The sequence below is a fragment of the Sciurus carolinensis genome, chromosome 12, assembly GCF_902686445.1.
Source record: "Sciurus carolinensis chromosome 12, mSciCar1.2, whole genome shotgun sequence".
In the NCBI taxonomy this organism is placed as follows: Eukaryota; Metazoa; Chordata; class Mammalia; order Rodentia; family Sciuridae; genus Sciurus; species Sciurus carolinensis.
Window position 1 is genome coordinate 3,385,372 of NC_062224.1, and position 24,374 is coordinate 3,409,745.

At 32.6% G+C, this 24,374-nt stretch overlaps 1 protein-coding gene across 4 annotated transcripts in view; it reads right to left on the bottom strand.

Annotated features, from left to right (window-relative positions):
- The window catches only part of Arid4b (AT-rich interaction domain 4B), a 135,319-nt gene that overhangs the window by 31,352 nt on the left and 79,593 nt on the right, over positions 1-24,374 (bottom strand). For 2 of the 4 annotated variants that reach the window (XR_007104309.1, XM_047520449.1), the window contains exons 8-17: positions 23,490-23,628; positions 19,695-19,774; positions 17,302-17,378; positions 16,141-16,295; positions 12,920-12,992; positions 11,236-11,330; positions 10,214-10,311; positions 9,296-9,539; positions 8,773-8,948; positions 3,535-3,795 (exon numbers count right to left, since the gene is read on the bottom strand). Coding sequence is in view for 3 of the 4 variants with exons in the window: in XM_047520449.1 (XP_047376405.1) it covers positions 3,535-3,795; positions 8,773-8,948; positions 9,296-9,539; positions 10,214-10,311; positions 11,236-11,330; positions 12,920-12,992; positions 16,141-16,295; positions 17,302-17,378; positions 19,695-19,774; positions 23,490-23,628 (1,398 nt within the window). In the remaining variant the exon portion in view is untranslated. The remainder of the gene's footprint in view (positions 1-3,534; positions 3,796-8,772; positions 8,949-9,295; positions 9,540-10,213; positions 10,312-11,235; positions 11,331-12,919; positions 12,993-16,140; positions 16,296-17,301; positions 17,379-19,694; positions 19,775-23,489; positions 23,629-24,374) is intronic. The other 2 variants (XM_047520451.1, XM_047520452.1) reach the window with 2 other exon arrangements.

The window sequence follows — 24,374 nt, forward strand, 5'->3', positions numbered from 1 at the left end:
AAAATCCTACTGGAGTGACTAATTTCCTTGGTCTGGATTAGAAATTCCTTTTTAAAAAAAAATTTTTTTTTTTTTTATTTTTGGGGCAGTGCTGGGGATTGAACCCAGGGCCTTGCGCTTGTGAGGCAAGCACTCTACCAACTGAGCTATATCCCCAGCTCCCAAAAAACTTTTTTTATTAAGTGCCAATACAGTATTTAGCACATAGATGTTCATCTTATGTTTGCCACTAATAAAATTGATAAAAAGGAACTGAGTATTATAAAAAAAATGGAATTGAACCCATTTATTTATGAGTCTTTTACTGAATATTTTTTTCTCTTCTTGAGTCCCTTCCTCCAAAGAGGAGTCAGTGCACTTGGAATAATTAGATATTTTTAAAATGTAATACATTTTTATTTAAAATAATATACTTACACATAATCTGCCCTATTTTCAGTTTTCAATAATCTCTAATAAGGAATAGAACTGTTGTTACTCATTTGAGTTTTATACTTAAAATTTTTAAGTATCTCTTTTCTATTCCTTTTACTTCATGATGTCCTTTAATTCAGTTGATGATCCTCAATATAGAAAATATTATTCTCTCATCACATTCCTAGCCCCCTTGATTGCAGAAATCCAAGTTGGAAATGAACAGAGAAAACTTAAATCAGTATCACTACAACACAGTAAAGTATTTGATGCATTTTAAATCTCGTGCCAAGCAATCCAAATAGTTCCAATACATTCAACTTTTACAGATCAAGAGTAAATTCACCATACTCCATGAAGTTTATGGTGGGTTAATTCAGTAGGTAGTCTTAACTTTACAAAACTCATTCCTGTATTTATGACATGACTTTGAGACTTGAGAGTAAAGAGGATTAATTAGATAATGATATTAAGAACTTCAGCAAAATATTAATATAACTAAGAGAAGTTAAAATTAACAGAAAGTCTACTATTAAAAATTACTGAAACCTAACTATATGTATATTTGAGGGAGGGGGGCAGTGCTGGAGATCAAACCCAGGGTCTTATACATGTTAGGCTAGTGCTCTTCACACAAGTACACTCCCTGTACTGTAATTTTTAAAAATGTATAACTAAAAGAGAACACACTATAATCTATTAATGTATTATCATTTGTCTACATTGAATGTCATTTTCAGAAAAGTTTAAAATATTATTTATAAAATAATAACAGAATGCCCAAGTATTCTGTTCTGATGACCTAATAAATTCTATAGAGTTGGCCAATGGTTTTATACATGGTCACCACACCGGAAAAATTCTTAGCATTATACCATTTGGGGTTTGGAGTCAAGAATTCTGGCTATTTCCAATAAATTTCAAGTAAGCAGATAAAAAATTTTTTTTCCCTTTTTTGTTGTTGTAAAACACGAATTACCCCAAAACCAACTTTGCATAACAAAAATCAGTATTTCTTCAGCTATGAAATAGGGATATGAATAAAAATTATACATTATCTATATAGCATTTTAGAAAAAAGGAAAAATGTAGAAATTTTAAAAACATTTATTAAAAAAACACAAGATATTCTTCAAGGAAAATCTATTTGCTGAAAAGTTGCAGATAAAACAAAAACATGTATAAATTGCTCCATATGAAATTTCCTAAATTGTTCTTGAGAATGACTGTCACTGAAGATAATTTTTTCATGAGCCTCCCCCTGCATAAATTCTTCATTTCTTATTTCATTTGTGAAGTATAAGCGTGAAGTTAAAGGTGAAGACCCCCAAATAGTAGGAAAATAGTTGTAGAGTTGATGAGGATTTGCTGCAGTCCTTATGAGATTAGCTTCAGACATGAAGATGCAGTAAACATGGTTAATTTTTGCTGGTTTATCAATAAGACAATCTCTTTCGTTATTATTAGAGAAAAAAAAAAAAAAAAAAACAGGACACTGTCCTGTGAACAGTAAGAAAATTAACTGCTTAGTCTACTGAAGTGCAGTCGTTTTCTCTACGATGCTGGAGTTGGTAGAGCTCCAACACATGGGTCTTCATCAAGAGGGCAAGTTTTCTTCTTTTGAAAGTTCTTAGAGTATGAACACTTGAGATGTCAGAAATAGATGACAAGCACGACTTGTTGAACTGGGTTTCATCTTCCTTCCTTTGTTATCACAAACATGAATGGCTCTATTAAAAATCCTTCCTTACCCTCCCCTCTCCCTATCAATTTCAAAGCTAAAATACTTCTATCCTCTGAAAACAAGTGCTTTTAGAATTATTCTTTCCTTTACCAAATCTTGTTGGTAAGAAATAATAAAGAATGAGGCCAAACATAACTCCTAAATACTCCTGCATGATCAAAGCTGCTATATTTTTCCCAGAATCATAATGGATCAAAATTCAACTTTTCTCAAAATAAGAATGGTAATTAATCAGGCCACACTTCCAGAACTTCCTATTCTTAAAAAAAAAAAAAAAAAAAAAAAAGTACTTAAGAAACAGAAATTTGGAGATGATGGATCAAACCACAGAATACTTCGATGTGTATGTGTGCACACACAAGTGCTGTGCTGAGATTCTCATTGTCTTGTGCTTGATAAGCCACACCCCTATCCCCAAGAATTGTTTGGTACTCATCTTTTAGTCTCATCCCAAACAAAAGAATTGTATTCCTCCTTGAAGACAAGGCAAACCATAAAACTGCCACTTAAAATGTCAATGATTGATTTTTCAGGGATTCTAATTCTTCTCATTGGCTAGATTTCGTGTATACTATCAGGCATTACAAAATGAATTAGGGTATCCTTAAAATATATCAAAGTGATCAGATCTTAAAACTGACTTGCCAATTTTGGATAAAATTGAAATATGAAATCTCTTTGGGTAAACCAAAGAAAACTTGTGTAAGAAAAACACTGGAGTCCATGAACACAACCTAAAACTAAATCTCAGTTTTTCAGTTCTGTAAATCAATGGCAGTTATGAAGTGCATTCTATTCTCATCAAGCCAGCAACATCTTTAATTATGTTGTTTCAAAGGCTAATAAATTTCTAACACTTCAGAACAAGGTTGTAATGTTACAGCTGTTATAGAGGAAATAAGGACTTCTTGGAACAACTAATATTTCTTAAGAAACCTCAACTTGTAAATCCCTACCTACTAAAGAAAGAGTAATGACAACGTAAAGAGGAGGCTACTGTGGTAATGTAGTTTAATATAGAGAAGACAGACTGGAAATGGCCTTGTTAGACACTAAGAAGTTCAAATCCCTTTTACCTCTTTAAGAGATATGCTATCATTCCATCAATAATGTTTTCCCTATTATGTTTTTATTACATAAAAATCAACTGCATAGATTTCTGTTTCTAGACACTAAGGATGTCTTCTATGCTGAAAACATTAAGTAGAAAGTCACTAAGTGAGGTATTTACATGCTACCGGTTCAAATTTTTTATATGCTACTATGACCTCAATTAGAACACTAACACGTCTGAAATTTGTTACTTAAGTTTTATAATAGAAAAGTATTTTTAGAAGTGCTTTTAGGTAATAATCACTAGCTAAAACTCAAGTTACCTCACATTCCATCCGCAGTAATGCACCAAGTAAAGGACCTCTCCACCTTCGACATCAGAATCTTTAATACTAGCTTCATACATTTTTTGATTTTTCCCTCGTCCATACCGCACTTGGACTTTCATGCCTGGTGGATAGCATTCAAACTCCTCTTCCTCATTGTTGTCATCATCTTCATCCTCTTCCTCTTCTTCTTCCTCCTCCTCCTCCTCCTCTTCTGCTTCTTCATCATCTTCCTCTTCCTCTTTATTCGTTTCATCTCTTGAAAGGTTTAAAAAATTGCAGTTAATAAAAGATACTTCATAAGCTTTCCAGTTCCAAACCACATACACTGATAAAAATCGTGGCTGTGCTTGTTCCGGGAACAGCAGATTCCATGTGTGTGAAATACTCTGAGTTTCAATTTAATGTTAACGACTAAAACTGTGTAAAATGACCATGGTTTCAGAAAGATACATCTAGTGAAAAATGAAGATTTAAAAATAAGTGCATTAAAAGAACATTTCCAACAATCCGAAGAACAGAAGTTTGGCTGAATAGCAAGAAACTAGTAAGGATCAAGAAACTTAGTAAGATCAACTGTAACAATTTTCTCAGGTTTTATTTACGGAAGTGTTTTACATTTCAGTTGACAAAAAGTCATTATATTTCATTGACATTTTCTGACTAAAAATATCTTTCAACAAATATTTCCAGACTCAGATACTTAAAACAAAACTATTCACTAGCAAGATGGCTAGTCTTAATAAAAGATGTTTCAACCACATTTTCAAATGTTTTACTAACTGAAATGTTATTTTAACTTATTAGGAATATCCTAATGTCACATCAATATCACATCAAGCTTGTTTTTTCTCTTTCTGAACATCAGTTTCTACTCTCTTTACCAAATATTTATTGAAATTCGTCTTCTAGAGATTCAACTTTAAAGTTTCAAAGATATAGGTATATAGTAGAGGCCATTTCCAAATATACAAAGCTATTCTAAAAGTATTACAACTATTTTGATCTTCTCTCTAAGCTAGAGCATTCTTTAGCCACAAACCTATATTGAACAAACTAGGAAACATCTTCAAAATAAATCTTTCCAATTGCTATATTTATATGAATAAATATCATTATGAAATATTTGGTCAATTTTGATCTCCTCTGCAGTATTCTGTACTTATTACAATAGTTTTCTCTTTTAAAAAAAAGCATCCATCACTTGATACCTGACAAATACCATAAAAAAGAACAAGACAGCTAAGTAAGCTTTAAGTTAACAGATGTTTATATATGTCTTCTTCCACTGATAATCAGTTTTACATTTTTACATGCAACCCCTTTCGTGACAACATATTTTCTCTGTCACTTCTAATTATGTTAACTATATAGTTAACAAAATAACCTATAAACAGTGATGTAAATAGCATTCTCAAGCTTTTTAATCACCCTTTTTCCATCTGTGCAATTGGGAGGAAACCTACAAGATGTGGGGAGTGAGGTCTGAGTTCACAAAGTGCCAAAGGGTTTCAATTTTGTCAGAAATATAAAGAGTACAAATATTTTCAAGAATTATTCCTATTTTAAAAAGACTCAGTTACAGTCAAATACTTAAGTGTTTAATAAAACCTAAATGAAACTAGCTATGATCTAAAAAAAAAAAAAATACTAACCATTGTTGAAAATACATTAATGATTCTATAACAAACAACCTTAACAAGGTTAAAATAAGAAGTTACCTGGTACTAAGGATAATAAACTATAAAGTAAATATATTTATTTTAAATTGTTCTTAAATTTATATATTAAATTAAAACAACTAAGAAATATCTTTGAAATACTACTTGTTTAAGTCTTAAGATTATATCCTTGCATGTCAGGAAGAAAGGGAAGTATATTCTAGTGGTCACAGTAAAAGGAAGAGATTGATCATGCACCTGAGAATCATCATTTTAGATAGGACAGAGATACAGAATAAGAAGTCCAAATTCTAAAAAATGAAAACAAACACTAAACTGTATCTTTACATTATTATGTAATACACTGAATCAACTGATGAATGCCAATAATACAAACACAGTCATACTTTTAAGTGGTAGCCACAGCAGTTTTATTTACACTAGAATGAAAACCAAATACTAAAATTAATAAAACAATCAAAAGTCAAAAATTTGCCTTTAAGGTCAACCTCAGAAACAAGCTAAATGAAATTTATGTAAATAATCCACTGAAAAATAAAGAAGCAAACAATGGCATCACTGGCCATTAACCAAGTAAAACTTTCCTCTAATCCTCTCACTTTTTTAGAGGGCTAAGGGGCACTGGGCATTGAATCCAAGGGAACTTTACCACTGAGCTTCAGCCTCAGTCAGTTCTACTGTTTTAGTTCAAGACAGGGTCTCAAGTACATTCTGAGGGGCTTGCTAAGTTGCTGAGGCTGGTCTTGAACTCATGATACTCCTGCCTTGGCCTCCTGAGTCACTAGGATTATAATTAGGCAATACTTCTACTCTTCTTTCAAAGAATTTCAGTGGTAAATTTAGAAGGTAATGTACTAAACCATAAGGAACAAAGAATGCCAAGAAAGATATCCCAGGAATGTATTAAATAAAGCCAACATATAGATTTTAAAATGTTAAGCTGCTATATATATTTACATATGTATTTTAATTAAAGAACAACCAAATGTGTTAAAAAGAGGTTTTTCATCTGAATCAACAAAGAAATGCCAAATTTTCCCCAGACTGATGTTATACTTACAATGAAACAAAATTTTTTAAAAGTTTCAGTTTACTACCTATGGGCCAGTCACTAAAATCAGACATTTTACATATATTAATTGTTTTTATTGTTGTAATTTTTTTGGGTTTTTTTTGGTGGTTCTAAGGGACTGAACTCCGGGCTTCATGAATGTTAGGCAAGTGTAATACCACTAAGCTATATCATAGGCCCATATATATTAACTTTTTAAAGAAAATCTACCATGCCTAGCCTATGGAGAAAGGAAAATGAAAATTCTTGGTAGTAGTCAATTAATTAGAAAAAGTTCATATACTAGTAACACACACACACACACACACACACACACACACTTTATAGTGGCAAAAATTCCACCTACACTTAAATAAAAAAACTGAAAAATTACAGCAGTCTTCCCACCCCCATCTGGGGTTTTGCTTTCCCCAATTTCAGTTATCTATGGTCAACAGCAGTCTGAAATTATTAAACCAGAAATAAGCAATTTATAAATTTTAAAATATGGGCCACTCTGAGAAAGTGATGAAATCTTACACCATCCAAAATGTCAATCAGCTCTTTGTCCAGCAGAATTACACTGTACAGGCTACCTACCTAATCAGTCTCTTAGCAGCCATCTAGGTTATCACATCACAGTACCAGCGTTTGTGTTCAAGTAACCTGTATTCTACCTTAAAATGGACCTTCAGTTACAAGAGTAGTGATGCAAAGAGGATACAAGGATACAAAATATGAAAGGACAGACTAACTCTGGCAAACCTGTAGGGCATAAGAAAAAACAGTACAATCTGTTGTCACTATCCTTGGTTTTAGGCATCCACTAGGAGGTCTTGGGACATGTCCCCAGAAATTAGGCATAACTACTATATCAGTAATAAAATACATAATGCTTTTAAAGACTATGTATCCTATTTAGGCTTCTACATCAGGAAAATTATTTCTGCTCAAAAACCAGGACCATTCAGAGAAAAATGTCAGTCATGAGGTGATTATGTCATTGTGCAAGCATCGCAGAGTTTACTTATGCATTCCTATGTGGGACAGCTTCTAGGCTGTATTATAATGTGAAGGGACTATCCTTGACCTTAAAATTATTTTGCAAACATGAACTACATTAGTAGCAACAAAAAAGTCATATAAATTAAGCATTAAAAAATCTGTTCTAATAAAATAAGATTCCAACTTGAAAACAATTACTGATAACAAAGAAAAACAGATTTATCAAAGGGTCTTACAGATGTTCAAAAAACATCTGTAACTAAGATTTTTAGGTAAAAAATTGATTCCTGATTTCTTATTAGTTGAAATAATTTCTTGGAAAAGTAAGAACTTCAAATACACATTTATACACAAATATAACAAAGTATAACCAACATTTTTATTATATTCATCTAAACCCATTTTTTCTTCCATGCTCCCTGCCACCAAAATTTCAAAAGTATAAATAATCAAGATATGTTAGGCAAAAGGCTTAATGTTAATAAGTTTTTTAATAGTTGAAATAGTCCCCAATAGCAGTAAAGAGTACTTCAAATATGCATTTATACATATAGAAATAAAACAAAGCATAATAAAACAGTACTTCTTACTATATCCCTCTGGGTCAAGTTTTGTTTTTTGTTTTTTTAATTCCTTGTTTGTATCCTGTGGATAAATTTCAGAAAAATACTAAAATGATTTTAAAAAATTGGTTGTCCTTATTTAAATGAACCACTAACTATGGAGATGTTTATGTTTTATTTTGTTTTGTCTGTGGTACTAGAGATTAAACCCAGGGGTGCTCTACCACTTAGCTACACCCAGGCCTTTGTTTTCATTTTGAGACAGGGTCCCACTACCTTATAATCCTCCTGCCTCAGCTTCCCAAAGTGCTGGGATTACAGGAATTGCAGGCATGAAAAGCATGCACCAGTGCCCCTGGCAATGTTTATGTTTTCTCAACCTCAAAAATAAAATCAAATTTAAATTAATTAATTTTTTAAGGCAGTGCATAAATTGCTTAATAATTCACCATTCCAAAGTGAGTGACCAAAACAAGTAAATGCTTCTATCATATAGAATGCAACAATGATTTTGGCCTTTTGAAGATTATTATTAGTGTTTTTCCATACTTTCTTTCTGCTGAGGAAATTCATACAACTCTCCAAATCTACAGATAACAAGTCATCCACACCATCCACAAAACATGAGAAGAGTATCTTCCCAATTTTATATTATCTGGTCACTTTAATGCATTTTTTTTTTAAAAAAGTACTTTTCTCTAGCTAAAAGTTTTTTAAATTTCTATGATGAGAGCAAGAATGGATCAAAAACATGATCTTTTTCTGTAAATTAACATTATTAGGGTCTCTGATGGAAGCAAATGCTGTTTTTCTTAATAAATACAATCACTACTATTCCATACTTTCTTAATCAATTTAGATTCACACATACAAAAATCAAATTAGAAGAATTCATCTAGTCAAAATACATCATAACCAAAAACAAATTTCTTACCCAGATTTTGCTTTTTCTTCTTCAGCTTCTACCTTTATGCTGAGGGATTCATCTATCCTAGTTACGTCAGTGTCTTTATCTTCCAGATTTTCATTTTCTTCTGTTTTTTTAATGTTAACCTCCTTTTCCTGATCAGATTGTGTAGGTATAGATTCTAATAAATTCTTTTTAGTTCCCTAGGAAAAGATCAGAGGAACTAAACAAAGTGAAAAACTTCAACCCAAAGCCATCACCTTAAGTGTCAGGAACAGGAACTACAGCAAATAGTAATACTGATACAGTTATTTTTAACGTTTAAGAAACTCCTGCCATTTTATAAAAACTCCTTCCATTCTAAAAAAACTAGACCAAAATAGCTAAAAGCTATCTTGAATAGTATAATCAGAAATATTCAAAAGTAGCATTTAATGAAAATGCACACAATAAAGTATAATCTAATATAATGAATTAATTGCAAGAACTTTACAGAAGATAAAGAAAGTATACAAAGGCAACAAAGGACAATCAACAATTTCTGATTTACCGGAGAGGGTTTAATATTTTCCTTTCTTTCAATGTCATCCTCAGTAGGCTTCTCTTCTTTTGGTATTACATTCCTCTCCTCTTCAATCTTCACTTCTCTGATCTCTGTTTCATGTTCTTCCTTAACTTTCATTTCTTTTCCATCGTCACACTCTTTACATAGCTTGTTAAGAACTTTCTCTGGCAATGCCATCTGAAATTCAATATGAGCTGACCTGCAATACTCCTCAAAACCATACAAGTACCTGGAAACATAAAATATTAGTGTAGAGATTTCTTTAACGTATATTCATGTTTTTTGTTTAAACTCTCAAGTATCAAGCCATATAACAATCCAATTTATTTTCTTTTAGTTCTTCTCAATATTTTCAACCAAAATAGACCACTTAAGAAAAAAATTCATCTTAAAAAAACTATTAAAAGCAAAAAATTCATAATCTTAAGTATAATAAAAGTGACAGTAACAAGCTATGAGACATACTAGTAACACCATCTTGTTGAGGTTTCTTAAGTGCAAGAAATTGGGCCGTTTAGTAAATCTCAATTAACAAAGAGTAATCTTAAGAGGCAAGTAATATTAATGAAGAAACTAAGGCTTAGGAGAACAAACAAATGGTCAAAGGGCACAAAGAGGTAAGTGTCAGAACTAGGATTCAAATCTAGATTTGTCTGACTTTAGAATATTAACTTTTTAACCAATGTACAGTACTTTACAAAAAGTTCTTGTCCACAAAAACTTTCTTCACAGAATTTCTCATAGATCTACTATTCAACACAGAAGAAAATGTTATTAGAGAGGTATTATGCTAGTAAAATTTTCTGATTTATTCTTTGATGAAGGAATTAGCCTCAGTTAAATTGGTAAATTCCATCCTGCTTTCTATGTTAAATATTGAAGAGTTACATCAAACACACTTACTTTTTATAAGCACATTTAACATTGTATCCTGCAGCTGAATTTAAGACAGGGATTCCAAGATCCTGATAGACTTGTTTCCAAACAGCTCCACTTTCGATCTAACACAGTGAAATGAAAATTCCCAAATTGAAGAATATGAAATGTAGTAATATGTGACAGACATGGCATATAATTATGTTTCTATTTATTGATTCTAATCTCAAAATAATAAAAAATAACAAACATGATTAATTCTAATTTTAATTTACAAATAAAAAATTATCTGAAAGATTTACAAATGTTGAAATACTGAACCATACAACTTTTAAATAAATCCTAGACAGAGTAAATATGGAAGTATTCAGGTTCAAAAACAAAATTTGTAACAAAGAGAAAAAATTTTTTGAAGGACTTACAAGTCCCATAACACTTACAAGCTAATAAGTCAAAACAGTTCTACTATAAGTAGCAAAGCATTTTATTCTACAGAATATTCTCATCTGGATGAACACCACACATCATGGCAAACTTATAATTATTTCCTTACAGTTCAACAAACACTTTCTATCTATAGCAGGCACTGTGAAAAAGATTAAAAATGTAAAGAATATTAAAAAGAATTCCTAGCTGAAGGAATATACAAGTCTAATGACAAAAAACTATAGAAAGTGTTTCCACTATATGGTTATGCTATGACTGAGATATGCACAGGACTTTCATGAAATGCTGACAAACTCAGAAAGTTCACTTGAAAAATGACTTTTTTTAATTAAAATTAAAATGTCAGCATACAGTGAAACAAACCTGTAATCCTAGTTACTCAGGAGGCTAAGGCAGGAGGAGCCCAGCCTAATCAACATAGTAATACCCTACGTCAACACAAGCAAAAAAAAAAATTTAATTTTATTCAAGGATGACAGTTCCTTGTTTTTAAACTGTACTTTCCAATTTATTTTCCTTACATTCTTGCATTTTTAATAAAAGAAAATAATTTTAGTGACACCGGAGAAAACATGTTGTATGAAAAAGATGACTATACTTACATTATCAAATCCTCCAAGTTTGTGCACAAGTCTAAATAATTTAAAGAGATTCAAATTTCGATAACCAAGTACAGGTCGTTTGTTAATTGGTGTACCTGTTAGAAATCACAAAATACATTAGCATTATGCTTCATTTTAAAATCTAAAATCTCAAAGATTAAAAAATATATATATATATACATGAGAAAAAAAATCCTTTGTTATTGCAAGATTTAAGGCCATGCCACAATTTTAAAGCTTTTGTATATCCGAATTTTGAAAACTTAAAAATTTTACTCCACTACCCTCCTTCTGGTGAAAACAGCATAAACTCCAAGTAAATGAAAATAAAATGCCAATAGAACAAAGCTTTTAAAAATCATGTAAGCAAGGTAAAGCTAAATAAAACAAAGTGCTGAGATAACTGACAAGGAACTGCTTCACAATGATATCCATTTATATGATGCTCCATTTATATTTTACTAATTTACTTCTACTGTAAACAATGGTTCTACTGTAAAGCTACATATAGTTTTATTTCATTCCAACACAGGAAAATGCAAGACAATGATACTACATCGAACTCTCAAACTGTTAAAAAGTAAAATTAATAAGGTAGGGATGGGCTGCAATCTATGAACCTCTCCAAAAATGGATGGTTTAATCATATTTTATTCTGTTCTCTAATAACCACATTTTATTTGTCTTCTTTACTTCATAATGTATCTTACATAAAAGTGTAAGAAAAAGCATATTTTGGGCCAAGCCTCCATTCAAAGAAAGAAAATAGGAATAAAAAGCACATTATATTGAAAAATAAAGAGATAACCATGTTAGTGTAGCCATTATCATTTATGAAGACAAAAGACACACAGAGACAGTTACACATCAGCATTACGAACAAGGATTTAGAAAACATTAATTCCCAGAGTAGTGTGGCACTTCCAAATATTATCACACTCATCTTGACCTTTCCCTTCCAGCAAATTCTTCTGCCCTTCTCTTCTACCCTTTTCAGCATGTTTCCAACAAAAGAGAAAGTCAACTCTGGTCAAGTGAATAAGCAAAAGTCCAACAAGCGCACAGTTGCTACAGGCTAAGCCATCACTATAAATTTACAAAGTTTAGCACCTACTCCTCTTCCCTTCATCCTAGCATTTTTTCCACAACATCAGGTAGATAAACTGAGCCAAAGCTCACCTTGAGACCTGGTCATGTTTCCTTTTGTATTCCTGGCTCTCTGTGAAAGATTTACTTCTCTTCTTAAATCTATGTGGCTGGTCATAAAGAGACATGAGGGCCATATTAGTGTGGTCTCTGTGTCTCATACATCTAGGTATATCAAACTGATCTGGAGGAGATATTTTAATAAAAACCTTTGTGTAGGTACTGCTTAAATGGTGCTATGAATCCCATGCAGCTCCTGTTACATAAGATAATGGTTCTTTGGCATGCCACAGATAGGAGGGGAACTGACATCTATGTGTACCTGGACAAAATTTGCCTAAATATAGTCAAATTCTTCACTGTCCTTCCTTTCTTACTAGATGACAAGCTCTGTGCCAGGTGTTTTGATACTAGCAGTCCAAAACAGTCTAAATTAGCCAAGACACAAGGCTTAATACAATAAATACTTTTTTAAAAAATATTAATGCTCCTATTGAAATCTACAAACTTAAGGATGAATGAAAGTAAAAACACTCACCTCTGTCCTCCATAAATTTGTATAACTGCTGAAGAAAGTTCTCCCTTTCTTCTGGAAACGGTTCTATTTCTTCCTAATTTTAATCACAGAAGAAAGATATTATTTTTCTCAATTCAGCATTTTAATAATACAAGCAGACATCCTGCCAACACCAAAAACTAATACTCATTAAAATATTTCAAGAGTTTTAACTAATAAAAAATATTTCTTAATACTAAAGCTGTCCAAAACCAGGTATGTCTAAACATTTTATGCATACAGAGGAATTTGTCCTAAAGGTATCTCAATAGGTTTCCAAATGTAATTCTCATGTAAGAAAAGACACTAGCAAGATTGTTCATGAACTTTTTTATTATTATCAGAGTTATTCTTTAAATCAGGGTCACAGACTCAAGAAGACCTACTCTTACTTACATTAAATCGGGTAAAATCTGACTTTATTATTACTCCTCAAGGAACTATACGAGTATAGGTCCCATTAGCTATTACTACAAGTATCCTTCATTATATGCAGCCCCACTGTATAGACTTCAAGCTTATATAATCAGTAAAGTGGGGAACAAACTTGATCTACAATACCTGAAGATTCAGACTTAGGGAAATCTTCAAGTAATAAAATAGTTCCCCGATTTATCAATTACAAGGGAGGGACTAGCTTCTTGCTGCTGTGGCCAAGGGCTGTGGCAGTAGGGAGCTGGTCCTGAAGCAACCTGCAAGGAGCAGGGTAGTAGGTAAGATTGAGGAACTCACCAATCCAATGATTTTCATCCATTCAACATACATTTTATGAGCACCTGTAAGTGTAGGCACTGTACTAGGTGCTGAATCAAATAAAAGAAAAATAACCTACGGAGCCTATCATTACAGAACATGATTAGGAGTAACTGCAGAAAAAAATTATTCAAAACATAAAGCCAGGCTTTATAGTTACTCCAGCTGAAATATATATGGTAGTTATATTCAACTGATATGCTCAACAAATCTAAAGACAGCATTGTTATAGTGTTAAAATTTGGAAAATCATGTACCTAACATATCATTGTTCTAGTAAAATTTGCCCTTTAATTTTAAAAGCTAGTATAGCAAAAGGAAAGCAAATTCAAAAATTAAAAGAAAAAATACATGCTGATAAACTAGTAGGTTTCTAGTTGGTAGATAGGTAGAGAATAAAAAATTAAAGCCACTGATATCCTTATGACAAGTGTGTATTTCTTGGTGCATACATTGGGTTTTGCTAAGGTAACTGGAAATACATTCAGTTGTCTATTTTTTAAACATTATCTTAAAACACTATGGTACAATGTTTGACTTAAATTGTCAAACTTTGTCCTAATCCAAATATATTTAAGTGAAGTTTTTATTTAAGAAAATTCTTAAACTAGATATTAGGTTTGCTTTTAAGCTGGGCATGGTGGTGCATGCCTATAATGACTTAGGAGGCTGAAGAAAGAAGATTGCAAATGTGTGGCTAGTCTCAGCAACTTAGCAAGACTCTATCTCAAAATAAAAATTAAAATGGACTGAGGATGTAGCAATCTGGATTCAATCCCCATTACAAAAAAAAAAAAAAAAACCCCACAACACACACACACACACACACACACACACACAAATGTAAAAAATCTAATAACAAAAGATTTGGTAACCAATATTTACCAATCATCCATTAATCTTATGCACCATGGCAAACACTAAGTACATAAAGACAAGAAAGATTGGATCCCCTCCTGTCTTTGAGGAGTTTATAGATTAGTAGGGGAGAAAAAAAACTGGCAAACAAGGCACAGTAGCACACTCCTATAATCCCAGCAGCTCCTGAGGCTGAAGCAGGAGGATCACAAATTCAAATTCTGTCTCAGCAATGTAGTGAGGCCTTAAACAACCCCAGTGAGACTGGGGATGTAGCTCAGTGGTTAAAACCCTGGGTGCTGAATCACTCAATCTCAGTACAAAAACAAAAACAAAGACAGGCAATTAAACTAAATATATATACCGTATGTAAACATGCATATAAATAACAAACACATGTACAAGAAAAATGAGTGGGGGAAAGGAAGAAAGGAATGGTTCATAGGTTTTCCTTAACAAAGAGGGTTCCTAAACAGAGTTTTGGACACCAAACAGGAATGTGCCCAGGGACTAAGGAAAGGAAGGGAAAGTAGTACTAGCAGAGGTACTGGAATGTGCACAGATACAGCAAGGTCTGTACTCTGACAAAGGCTACAGTGTAAAATTTAAAGAAGAAGAATGTAGCAAGAGAAGTGACAAGGGAAAAAAGGAAGGGGTTATATCAAAAAAGAGGTTCTACAATGAAGCTTCACTTTTGCGCACAAAAGGCCACTTGGGAGGTTTTAAGCAAGGGATTGACTGCTCATTTAGCTCATTAAATAGAAAGGAGTCAGGAAATAGACTGAGGTAGGGAAAATTTTACACTATCCATTGTCACAGTTATGTTCTGTAAAATATAACTTCCTAAAGAATGCCATTTCATTAATAGTTTCTATAGATAAATGGCATAGTTTCGTAACTCATCAAAAATATAATATATTGACAGAAATTACCTTAACTTTCTAAACACATTAAACACAGTTCACTTCATGATCAAAAATAGTAGTTGTCACTATCTGCACCATTCACTCAACGATTTTTATAAAGTTGTTTAGAAAACCATTAATGAGAGCCAGTCACTGCTAGGCCTAAAGCACTAGTTACAGTAAAATTTAATATTTTAGTTCGTGGATCCATATACGTGTATAGGTGCTACCCATTTGTATTAGAAAACATTATTTAAGATTCTCTGAATTAAAAAGAGATATTAATCTTCACATTTGTTGATATTTCTTGTAATAATGGAAAATATGTTTTAATGTTTTCTCAATATTTCAGTAAACAACTCATGAAGTGACAGTTCTCCTATGCATGTGGCAGTGAGAAGCATATTAAAGAATTGGGTGATATTTCATTAATCATTCAATGAACCAAAACCTCAGCAAGATTAAGACATTAATGAATTACTAGGATACCTATACTAAATATTTTTAATGTCATGAGATCATATTTCTATTTTAAGGCAAGCAAACAATTCAATTATGATAATCTAACAAATATAATTTTATATGAAGTATTTCTAATATTAAAAATATTTGTGATTAATGACTTCATATCAAGACCTAAGCAGTTGTTATCTGTAATTTTAAAAAGCATCAACTGTTTTTATTTACCTCTTCTTCACTGCTATTATCCTCTTTTTCTTTTTCATCATCTTCTTCTTCCTCTTCTTCCTCTGCTTCACTGCTAGAGCTATCCTCTTTCAATTCAGTCTTCCAGTTAGCAGGAATAGTTCTACTTTTGTGAAATTCAAGTGCCTGATCAAAAGCTGGAAAAAGACCACAAAATATGTGAACTAGAGAAATTAGCCAACTGAAACTGTCTAAGAATATTTAACAAGTTAAAGAAATAAACACAACTATGCTGCAACAATTGATATTTGTTGTTTGTTGGGCTCCGGGCACTGTGTGCTACTTTTGCAAGGAGTTCATGTAGTCCTACTCATCCAAGGCCTCTGGTATCCACTGTACACAGACAGTGAAAATGACATCACTGGAAGGCTTGTTAGGTTCCAACAAATATGAGAAAACCAATTTTGTTCTTTTAAATGGAAATTAAGCTTGTCTACTGAAACAACTTTAACATAGGTAGTCATTCAATATTTTATCCAACAATTATTAAATAGTCTTACATATACAAGGCACATAGCCATTGTTACAATGAAATACTGGATAATTGACCATACATGTTCTCTACATTTCTAGATAAATCTAAACTAAAAGTATAACAATTGGCTTCAATTAAAGTTAACTGGACACAATTATTCTTTCACAATATACAAAAATAAATTACAAAACAAAATCTTAATGATTTTTAAGGCAGACTACATAGCATATTATTGAATTTGATGTATAATGGCAAAGATAAAATAACAATATTTACAAAGCCAAACAATAAAGCAACAAATGCAATTAGAGCATATTCCTCAATCAAATATAACTACTAGGGCCTCATGGTTAGGAATGTACATTCATTAGTGTTAGATGACACATCAAAATTATTTTGATTCCTTTTTCTACCAACTCCTGATAGCAATCTTCATTTATTAGAAGAGCCATAGTAACACATGATGATACAGTTGTTTCCCACTTTTCAAGAATACTGCCCCTAATATTAGCCACCCCCCAAAATAAAGATTCTAAAAATATAAATCACATAGAATCAAATATAATTTTAAAAGCATAACATCAAAAAAATTTAAGAAAATAAAACGTAAGCTTCAAAAACACTTGAGGTCTTTTTATAGTAGTTACCATTCATTCCAAGATCCTTACCTTGCTTTAATACAGCATCAGGCTTTGGTGCAGTGTCACTAGTAATCTCATGGACATCTTTTCTTGGCACTGAAGTACTGTATTATTAATTATAAAAGAAAAAAATGACAGAGTTTGGTCAATTAAATACTAAAGAAAGATACTACATATATGAAAATAGGGTTGCAAGTCCCAAATCATATGATGAAGAGTATGTTAAAATATGTAAAAATCTATGAGAGGGTCCTGACTTCAGAAATATTATAAAAACCCTCAATTTCCAGAGATAAAAGAAACCTCTGCCTGAAAATACTTAAAACTGTTCAGAGTGATACAGTAATAAATAAAAATGTTTAGATAGCAGAATATACGAACCCAGTAAAAAAGAAGTCAACAATAAAAATCTGCCATAATCAAGAGAAATGAGTTTAAGAAGAATATGTACCAGTTTAAATCTAAATTTTTTTTTTTTTTTGGCGGTACTGGGGTTTGAACTCAGGGCCTTGTGCTTGCAAGACAAGCACTCTACCAGCTGAGTTATCTCCTCAGCCCTAAATGTTCTTTTGATAATTTTTTTAAATTGGAATCTCAGCTCAAAAAAATTCTAAGGTGCACTCTGAGGCCATTTATGGAAGTCCCTAACCAAAAGGAAGGTCAGATAAAAACAACCAGGACAGGTTCTATGATATTATAATATGTATTTTCTATTTTACCCTAATAAATCATTCTGTGCATTTGTTTTCTATTAATCAAACCACAAATGCCTGAAAACTATTCCACACATTGCACAGTTCATTTTTTTTTTTTAAATACATTCATTCATTCATTGTGGTGCTTAGGACTGAACCCTGAAAAACCTTGCACATGCTAGGCACTTACTCTACCATTGAGCTACATGGCTAGCCCTTGGTATTTTTACTTTTTGCTAAATTGCTGAGGCTGGCCTTGAATTTGCAATCCTTCTACTTTAGCCTCCCCAAGTAGCTGGAATTACAGGCAGCTTATTTTAAAATTTTCAAATACATACAAAAGTAGGTAGAATTGTACCATGAACCCCCATGTATCCACCACCCAACTACAGTAACTGTAAACTCAGAACCACTCAGACATCTCAACTACAGTCTCCAGCCTTAACTGGATTATTCTGAAACAAATTCAAGGCATAATTTAATTTATGATACCTCATTATGACTCTTTAAAAATTATTTTTTGGTACTGGGAATTGAACACAGGGGTGCTTAACCACTAAGCTACATCCCCAGGTCTTTTTATATTTTATTCTGAGACAGGGTTTCACTAGGTTGCTTAGGGCCTCACTAAATTGCTAAGGCTGGTTTTGAACTTGTGATCCTCCTTCCTGAGCCTCCCGAGCTACTGGGATTACAAATGCGCATCACAGTGCCTGGTCATACATTATTTTTAAAAATCACGTTTGACAACTTTAAAACCAAACCGTAAATGTGACAACACTAGATAAGGCTCAGCACAAAATACCTGGCTTCTCTAGTCAAAGAACTTCATGGGGAGTAGTGGGGACAACACAGATTTTAAGAACTCAGTTATAAAATCTCTCTATGTGAGAAAAAACTTTGTTGACATGTTACATACAACTAATGCAATCCATTTTAATCCTCCAGACTAATACAAAAGCCAAATATTATCCAACAGGTATCACTACGACTATTAAGACATAACTAGAAATATCAGAAAATACTAACAAGTCAGACAACAATGAACCATAAAGAAATGTCAGTAAGTCTATTAGTACTAAAAAGAGATCAAATTTGCCTCAATAACCCAGTAGCTCAAGAGGCTGAGGCAGGAGGATCACAAGTTCCAGGCCAGTCATAGCAACTAAGCAAAGCCCTGTCTCAAAATGAAATATAAAAAGGGCCAGGCTCAGTGTTTAAGCACTCCTGGGTTCAATCCTGGTATTTAAAAAAAAAAAAAAAAAAAAAAAAGCCTCAACAAATCACCATCTACCAGCAAATGTTGGCAAATAAGATAATACTGAGAGTTTTGTTTAGAAAAAAAGACCAAAATGAGTAATGAAAGACACTGTAAGACTACTATAAGAGCAGAGTGCTTGCACAGTATATGCAAGGTCCTGAGTTTGATCCCTAGCAGTTTAAAAAAATTTTTCTGGGGCTGGGGAGATAGCTCAGTTGGTAGAGTGCTTGCCTCACAAGCATAAGGCCCTGGGTTCAATCCCCAGCACCATAAAAAAAAAAAAAAAAAAAATTATTTTATCTCTAAAATAATGTGAAAAATGGTTCTCTTTGAAACATTGTATATGATGAAAAATGAATGCCTACGGTCACTGGAAATAACACTTATCCCTTAACATTTTAATCTGGAGGGGGAAAAACATATATTTATAGACAGATTTTTCAAACCAAATGAGTGATACTTACAATTTTCCATCTTTGAAAGATCGAACAAGAATATTATCTTTTTTCACAGCAATCTCATCACTACAATCAGGACAAACCACCTTTAAAAAAAAGTGTGAGACTATTAGCATATTCACAGATAATTACAAATGTAGCTTTTGATTAAATCCCTTTAAACTTAAAGAATTTAAAACCAATTTTAGTTTGAGGGGAGTAGAAACACATATGTAACTTTAAACTGATCTCATACATCCTGCCATCTCTGGACAGTTCTACAATTTTTTGGTTCAGGAGAGTGTTGAAAACAAGCATGGCTGTGATGGGAATGAAGCTGTGGAACAGTTCTCAGCAGAACTGAGAGAAGAGGTAGAGCTGCACCAGGGCCAAGATAAGGATAAAGGTCCAGAGTTTCCAGAGTCTTGTGGATTATGTTAATTATTAAGATAAAATCTAAGATCTTTATAGGAAGCCTAGTTCAAAAATTTGCCATCATAGATTTGCCTTTCAAAAATTCACTTTGGCTGTTATAAAAATACCAAACAAGAAACGAGCAAGAATTTAACTATTTTGCTTTTGCAATCACTTGGACCAGAGACAGTGGCTTGGATGGAGAGTGGCAACAGTGGCAAATAAAATGAATAAGAAAAACCATAAAATTAAGGAAGTAAAAGGTGAAATAGAAGAGGACACTCAGTTTTATATCTTGTGCAAATGTTAGTACATTCACAAGAAAGGAAAACAAGGGACAAGGGAGGAGATTTGGGGCTTAAGTTCTGAGGTAGCTAAATGATATCCAAATCGAGATAATAAACAGACGAATACACAAGTCTATAGTTCAGCCCAACTCTACATTCTAAAATAAAAATCTGGAAGTCAGAGGCCCTAAATTCGAAAACATGGTGCCTGTGAAACAAAGTCACTCATTTTTTTTCTTTCTAAACTACAGGTTTTGCAAACTGTGCAAATGGAGAGTTTTGGCCAGTGCTGACAGTGCTGCGTAAGAAGGTGATTAATTCTCATTTTATATTACAGAACCCAAATCAGTATTTTATCCTGTTCATCCACATGTAATTTTCATGGTCCCTAAGACATTGCTTTGTTTTATTTGGGGGTGAAGCTATGAAGACCCTAAAGCAAATACAGTGACATACTCTGAATTACAAACATTTAAAGTTGTGAAGAGGAGCACTTGGTGAAGAAAACTGAAGAAGAGGATAAGCTACTTATTTTTGAGAAAAAGATACACAAAATATTTTTTAAACATATTTTCAAAAAGAATTCTTACAAAGAATTTTATTGCATTAAGAACAAAAAAATGGCCAGGCATGGCAGCGTACAACTGTAATCCCAGGAACCTGGGAGGCTGAAGCAGGAAGACTGCAAGTTCAAAGCCAACCTCAGCAATGTAGTGAGACCTTAAGTAACTTAGTGAGACTCTGACACAAAATCAAATATGAAAAAGGACTGGAGATGTGGCTAGTAGATAGGTGCCCCAGGGTTCAATCCCTGATATAAAACACAAAGAAATGGTCACATGCACTGACACTTAAATTTTCAGTTTACCTATTAGTCCAAAGTATGTCACATTACTTAACTCTTCAGGTTAATATTCAGTTTCCTTACCTCCAAATGAGGTAAATAATAATACCTACCTTCAGAATATCTGTAAAGAGTTATCGGCACAATCTCTGTACATAATAAATGTCCAATAAACGTTGGATAGATGGATAGATTTTGGGGGGACCATGTAAAGGCATCAGAAAATATTTATATTTATCAAACCAAAGAAGCACCCTCATTATTTTTTTTAATAAAAACTCACACTGATCGGGTGCTTTATTTTGTGCCAAACATTGAACTAGTTAGTACTTGGCATAAAGACTACAAAACATACAGACTGAAAAGGATGACAGTCCTCACTTGTAGACAACAGTATATAAGATGTTTCTAATTCCAAAATTCATTCCTTCTTTTTCATTTGAGAAGCAATAATTAATCTAGAGTTATTTTAGTTCATCAATAACTGCAAATATATAAAAGTTTATATATATATGATGGACAAATATTTTCATACAAATGCACATAAACACTGAATACCGTATTTTAAAGTTTCTGCAAGTGGTATTCAGTGTACAGGAAAATAAGATGACAATAAAGGTTAGCAGATTCTCAACCAAGAATTTAAAAACATTAATTAAACACAAGAACAAAGAATCTTTACTTCATTCAATGGATCAATCCTTGTAAAACATTTTCAACAATGCTTAACATACAAAAAAGTGCCTCATTTAACAAATATGTGTTAAAGAACCTCATGAACATATAAAAATTTTACTAAATGCCTTTAGCAGAAGAAAAATGCATTCTATGGGAATCTGGTTAATGACTATTAGTAAGGCAGTGAAACATAAAACAGAGATCAGGGAATAATTTTTCACCCTTTCTATCTCTTGATATCTGAGAACTAAGTAGTTGTTAGAGGTGAGAATGGTATGTGCAATGTACCCTTAGTTTAGTCAACGGATCTTCAGGTTAAAGATTTTCAAGGAGGAAGTGTGTGGGGGACATATCCGTAAAAGATGTGTTTAACAGTGTTAGACACAAATGAAACAATGGTCTTCAGATAAAATCATCAGAGGCCATAATTTGGACACATCAAATTTTAAGACTTCAAGATAATTCTGAAGAGATACTGACTGTCCATTATCATTTTCCTGTTTGAAATTTAAAACTTTTAATAACTTATCTAATTATACCTTAGCCTTAAAAAAATGCATGCTTACTGACACAAGAGCTAAACCTTCATTAAAGTATAATATATGACTATTAGTAAAGCCTGTGTTTGCCTTAGGAACTACAAAATTATGATGTTGTCCACCCAAAAGCTTAGTTGAAAGCCAACCTAATAAAGTCTTTCAAAGACACCAGTATGTCTTCTCTTTCTAAAAGTTGAAGAAAAATTATCTGAGGTTGGGAAAGTAGTTCCGTGGCAAAGAGCATACCTCTCATGCAAGAGGTCCTAGGATCCATCATCAGTACTGCTCAAAAACAAAACAAAACAAAACAAAAACAAAAATGAAAAACTCTTATACAGAGCACCTGCAACTTGCTACAGAGGTTAGTGGTTAGCAATACCAATGAGATAAAGTTCAAAAGACTTTCTCTGTCACCTGCCATCACTGTCTGAGTTGCACTGAACTAGGAACAAATAATGAGGATACTCTTGATGATGAAGCACTATCTCCTCAGAATTTCAGAAAGATAAGAAAAACGAGAAAATTCTATACAGTCAACCTACAGAGTTGTAATTTTGGAGAGAAAACATGAAAGAGTAGGTAGATAAAAGAATTTATTATAAAGAAAGTCAAAGACTGGATAATAGATAACTACAGTTATAATTATGTAGGAAATACCAAAAAGGCAAGACTTAGTAAGATCCAAGCAAATGCCCTAGCCCAGTAAGTATGGGGAAAATGGATGTCAACCAAAAGTGAGTTTGTTCTTTTGTAGTCTAGTCTTCATGGCAGATTTGGAGTTTTACAAGTTTGCATTATGAACTTTCTACCCAAAATAGAACAGTATAAGCAATTGTCATATACGTAGCTTCTAAGATTACCAAGTTTTGCTTTTTTTCTTAAATGACATCAAGAAATCATTGTACGTAAAGGCAATTTTGAAAGTAATCTTTGTGTGAACTTGATGCCAGAAACATTTCATTTTGCATCTATGAAAAACACCAGTAAGAAAATTAATTCTTTTCTTCATAAACTTACATACTTAAAAATTGAACAACTCTTTAATGTTGAAGCTACTCACCAATGCTGGAAACCACAGTGTTTTCTTTTTATCCAAACTAACATAATCTACACACACAACTTTGCCAAGTAGTTCATCAATTTGTTTCCTATCATCCTCATCTTCATCACTGGAGGATGATGAAGACTCTTCCTCTGGTCTACAGAGAGAAAAAAAAATAAGATATTTCCATTTATCTTTAGAAAGAATAAACATCCCAATGATGAATACAGGTGTTCCAGAATTTTATCAGATTTCCTAAAACTTACAAAATGGCTAATTTAAATTTTAAAGTTTCCTAAATTTCTAAAGAGTAACAGAGTTTATATATTCAGAGAAAAGCATATCGAATTTCCTAAAAACCTTTCAAGTTTATTTACTACTATTTCAAAAGATTAAGGGGAAACAAAAGGTCAGAATAACTGGTCCCCAAGTCCCCAAAGAGTTGATGGCCCATATTAAATATCTCAGTACTACACTAAAATATATTGGATCCTGGGCTGGGGCTGTAGTTCAGTGGCAGAGCACTTGCCAAGCAAGTGTGAGACACTGGGTTCTATCCTTAGCACCATATACAAATTAACAAATAAAAAATAAATGCATTCTGTTAATCTACAACTACCAAAAAAAAATTTTTTTATGTATATTAGATCCCAATCTCAGATTTCAGGAGTTCAGAAGATAGTCGTTTTACATTCCCAGCTAAATTTTCAAAAGGACCTAGCAGATCTTTATTAAGTAGAGATTAGAGTGGAGAAAGGACAGTCTGGTAAGAGATCACCACTGCTATCCTTAATATCAAATAAATAAGAAACAGGAATTTGTAAGCTGTCTATATGGTTCTTTTGTATTATCTTTAAAAATCACCACATAGTAATATACAATACTAGACTAGTAAATTAGGAA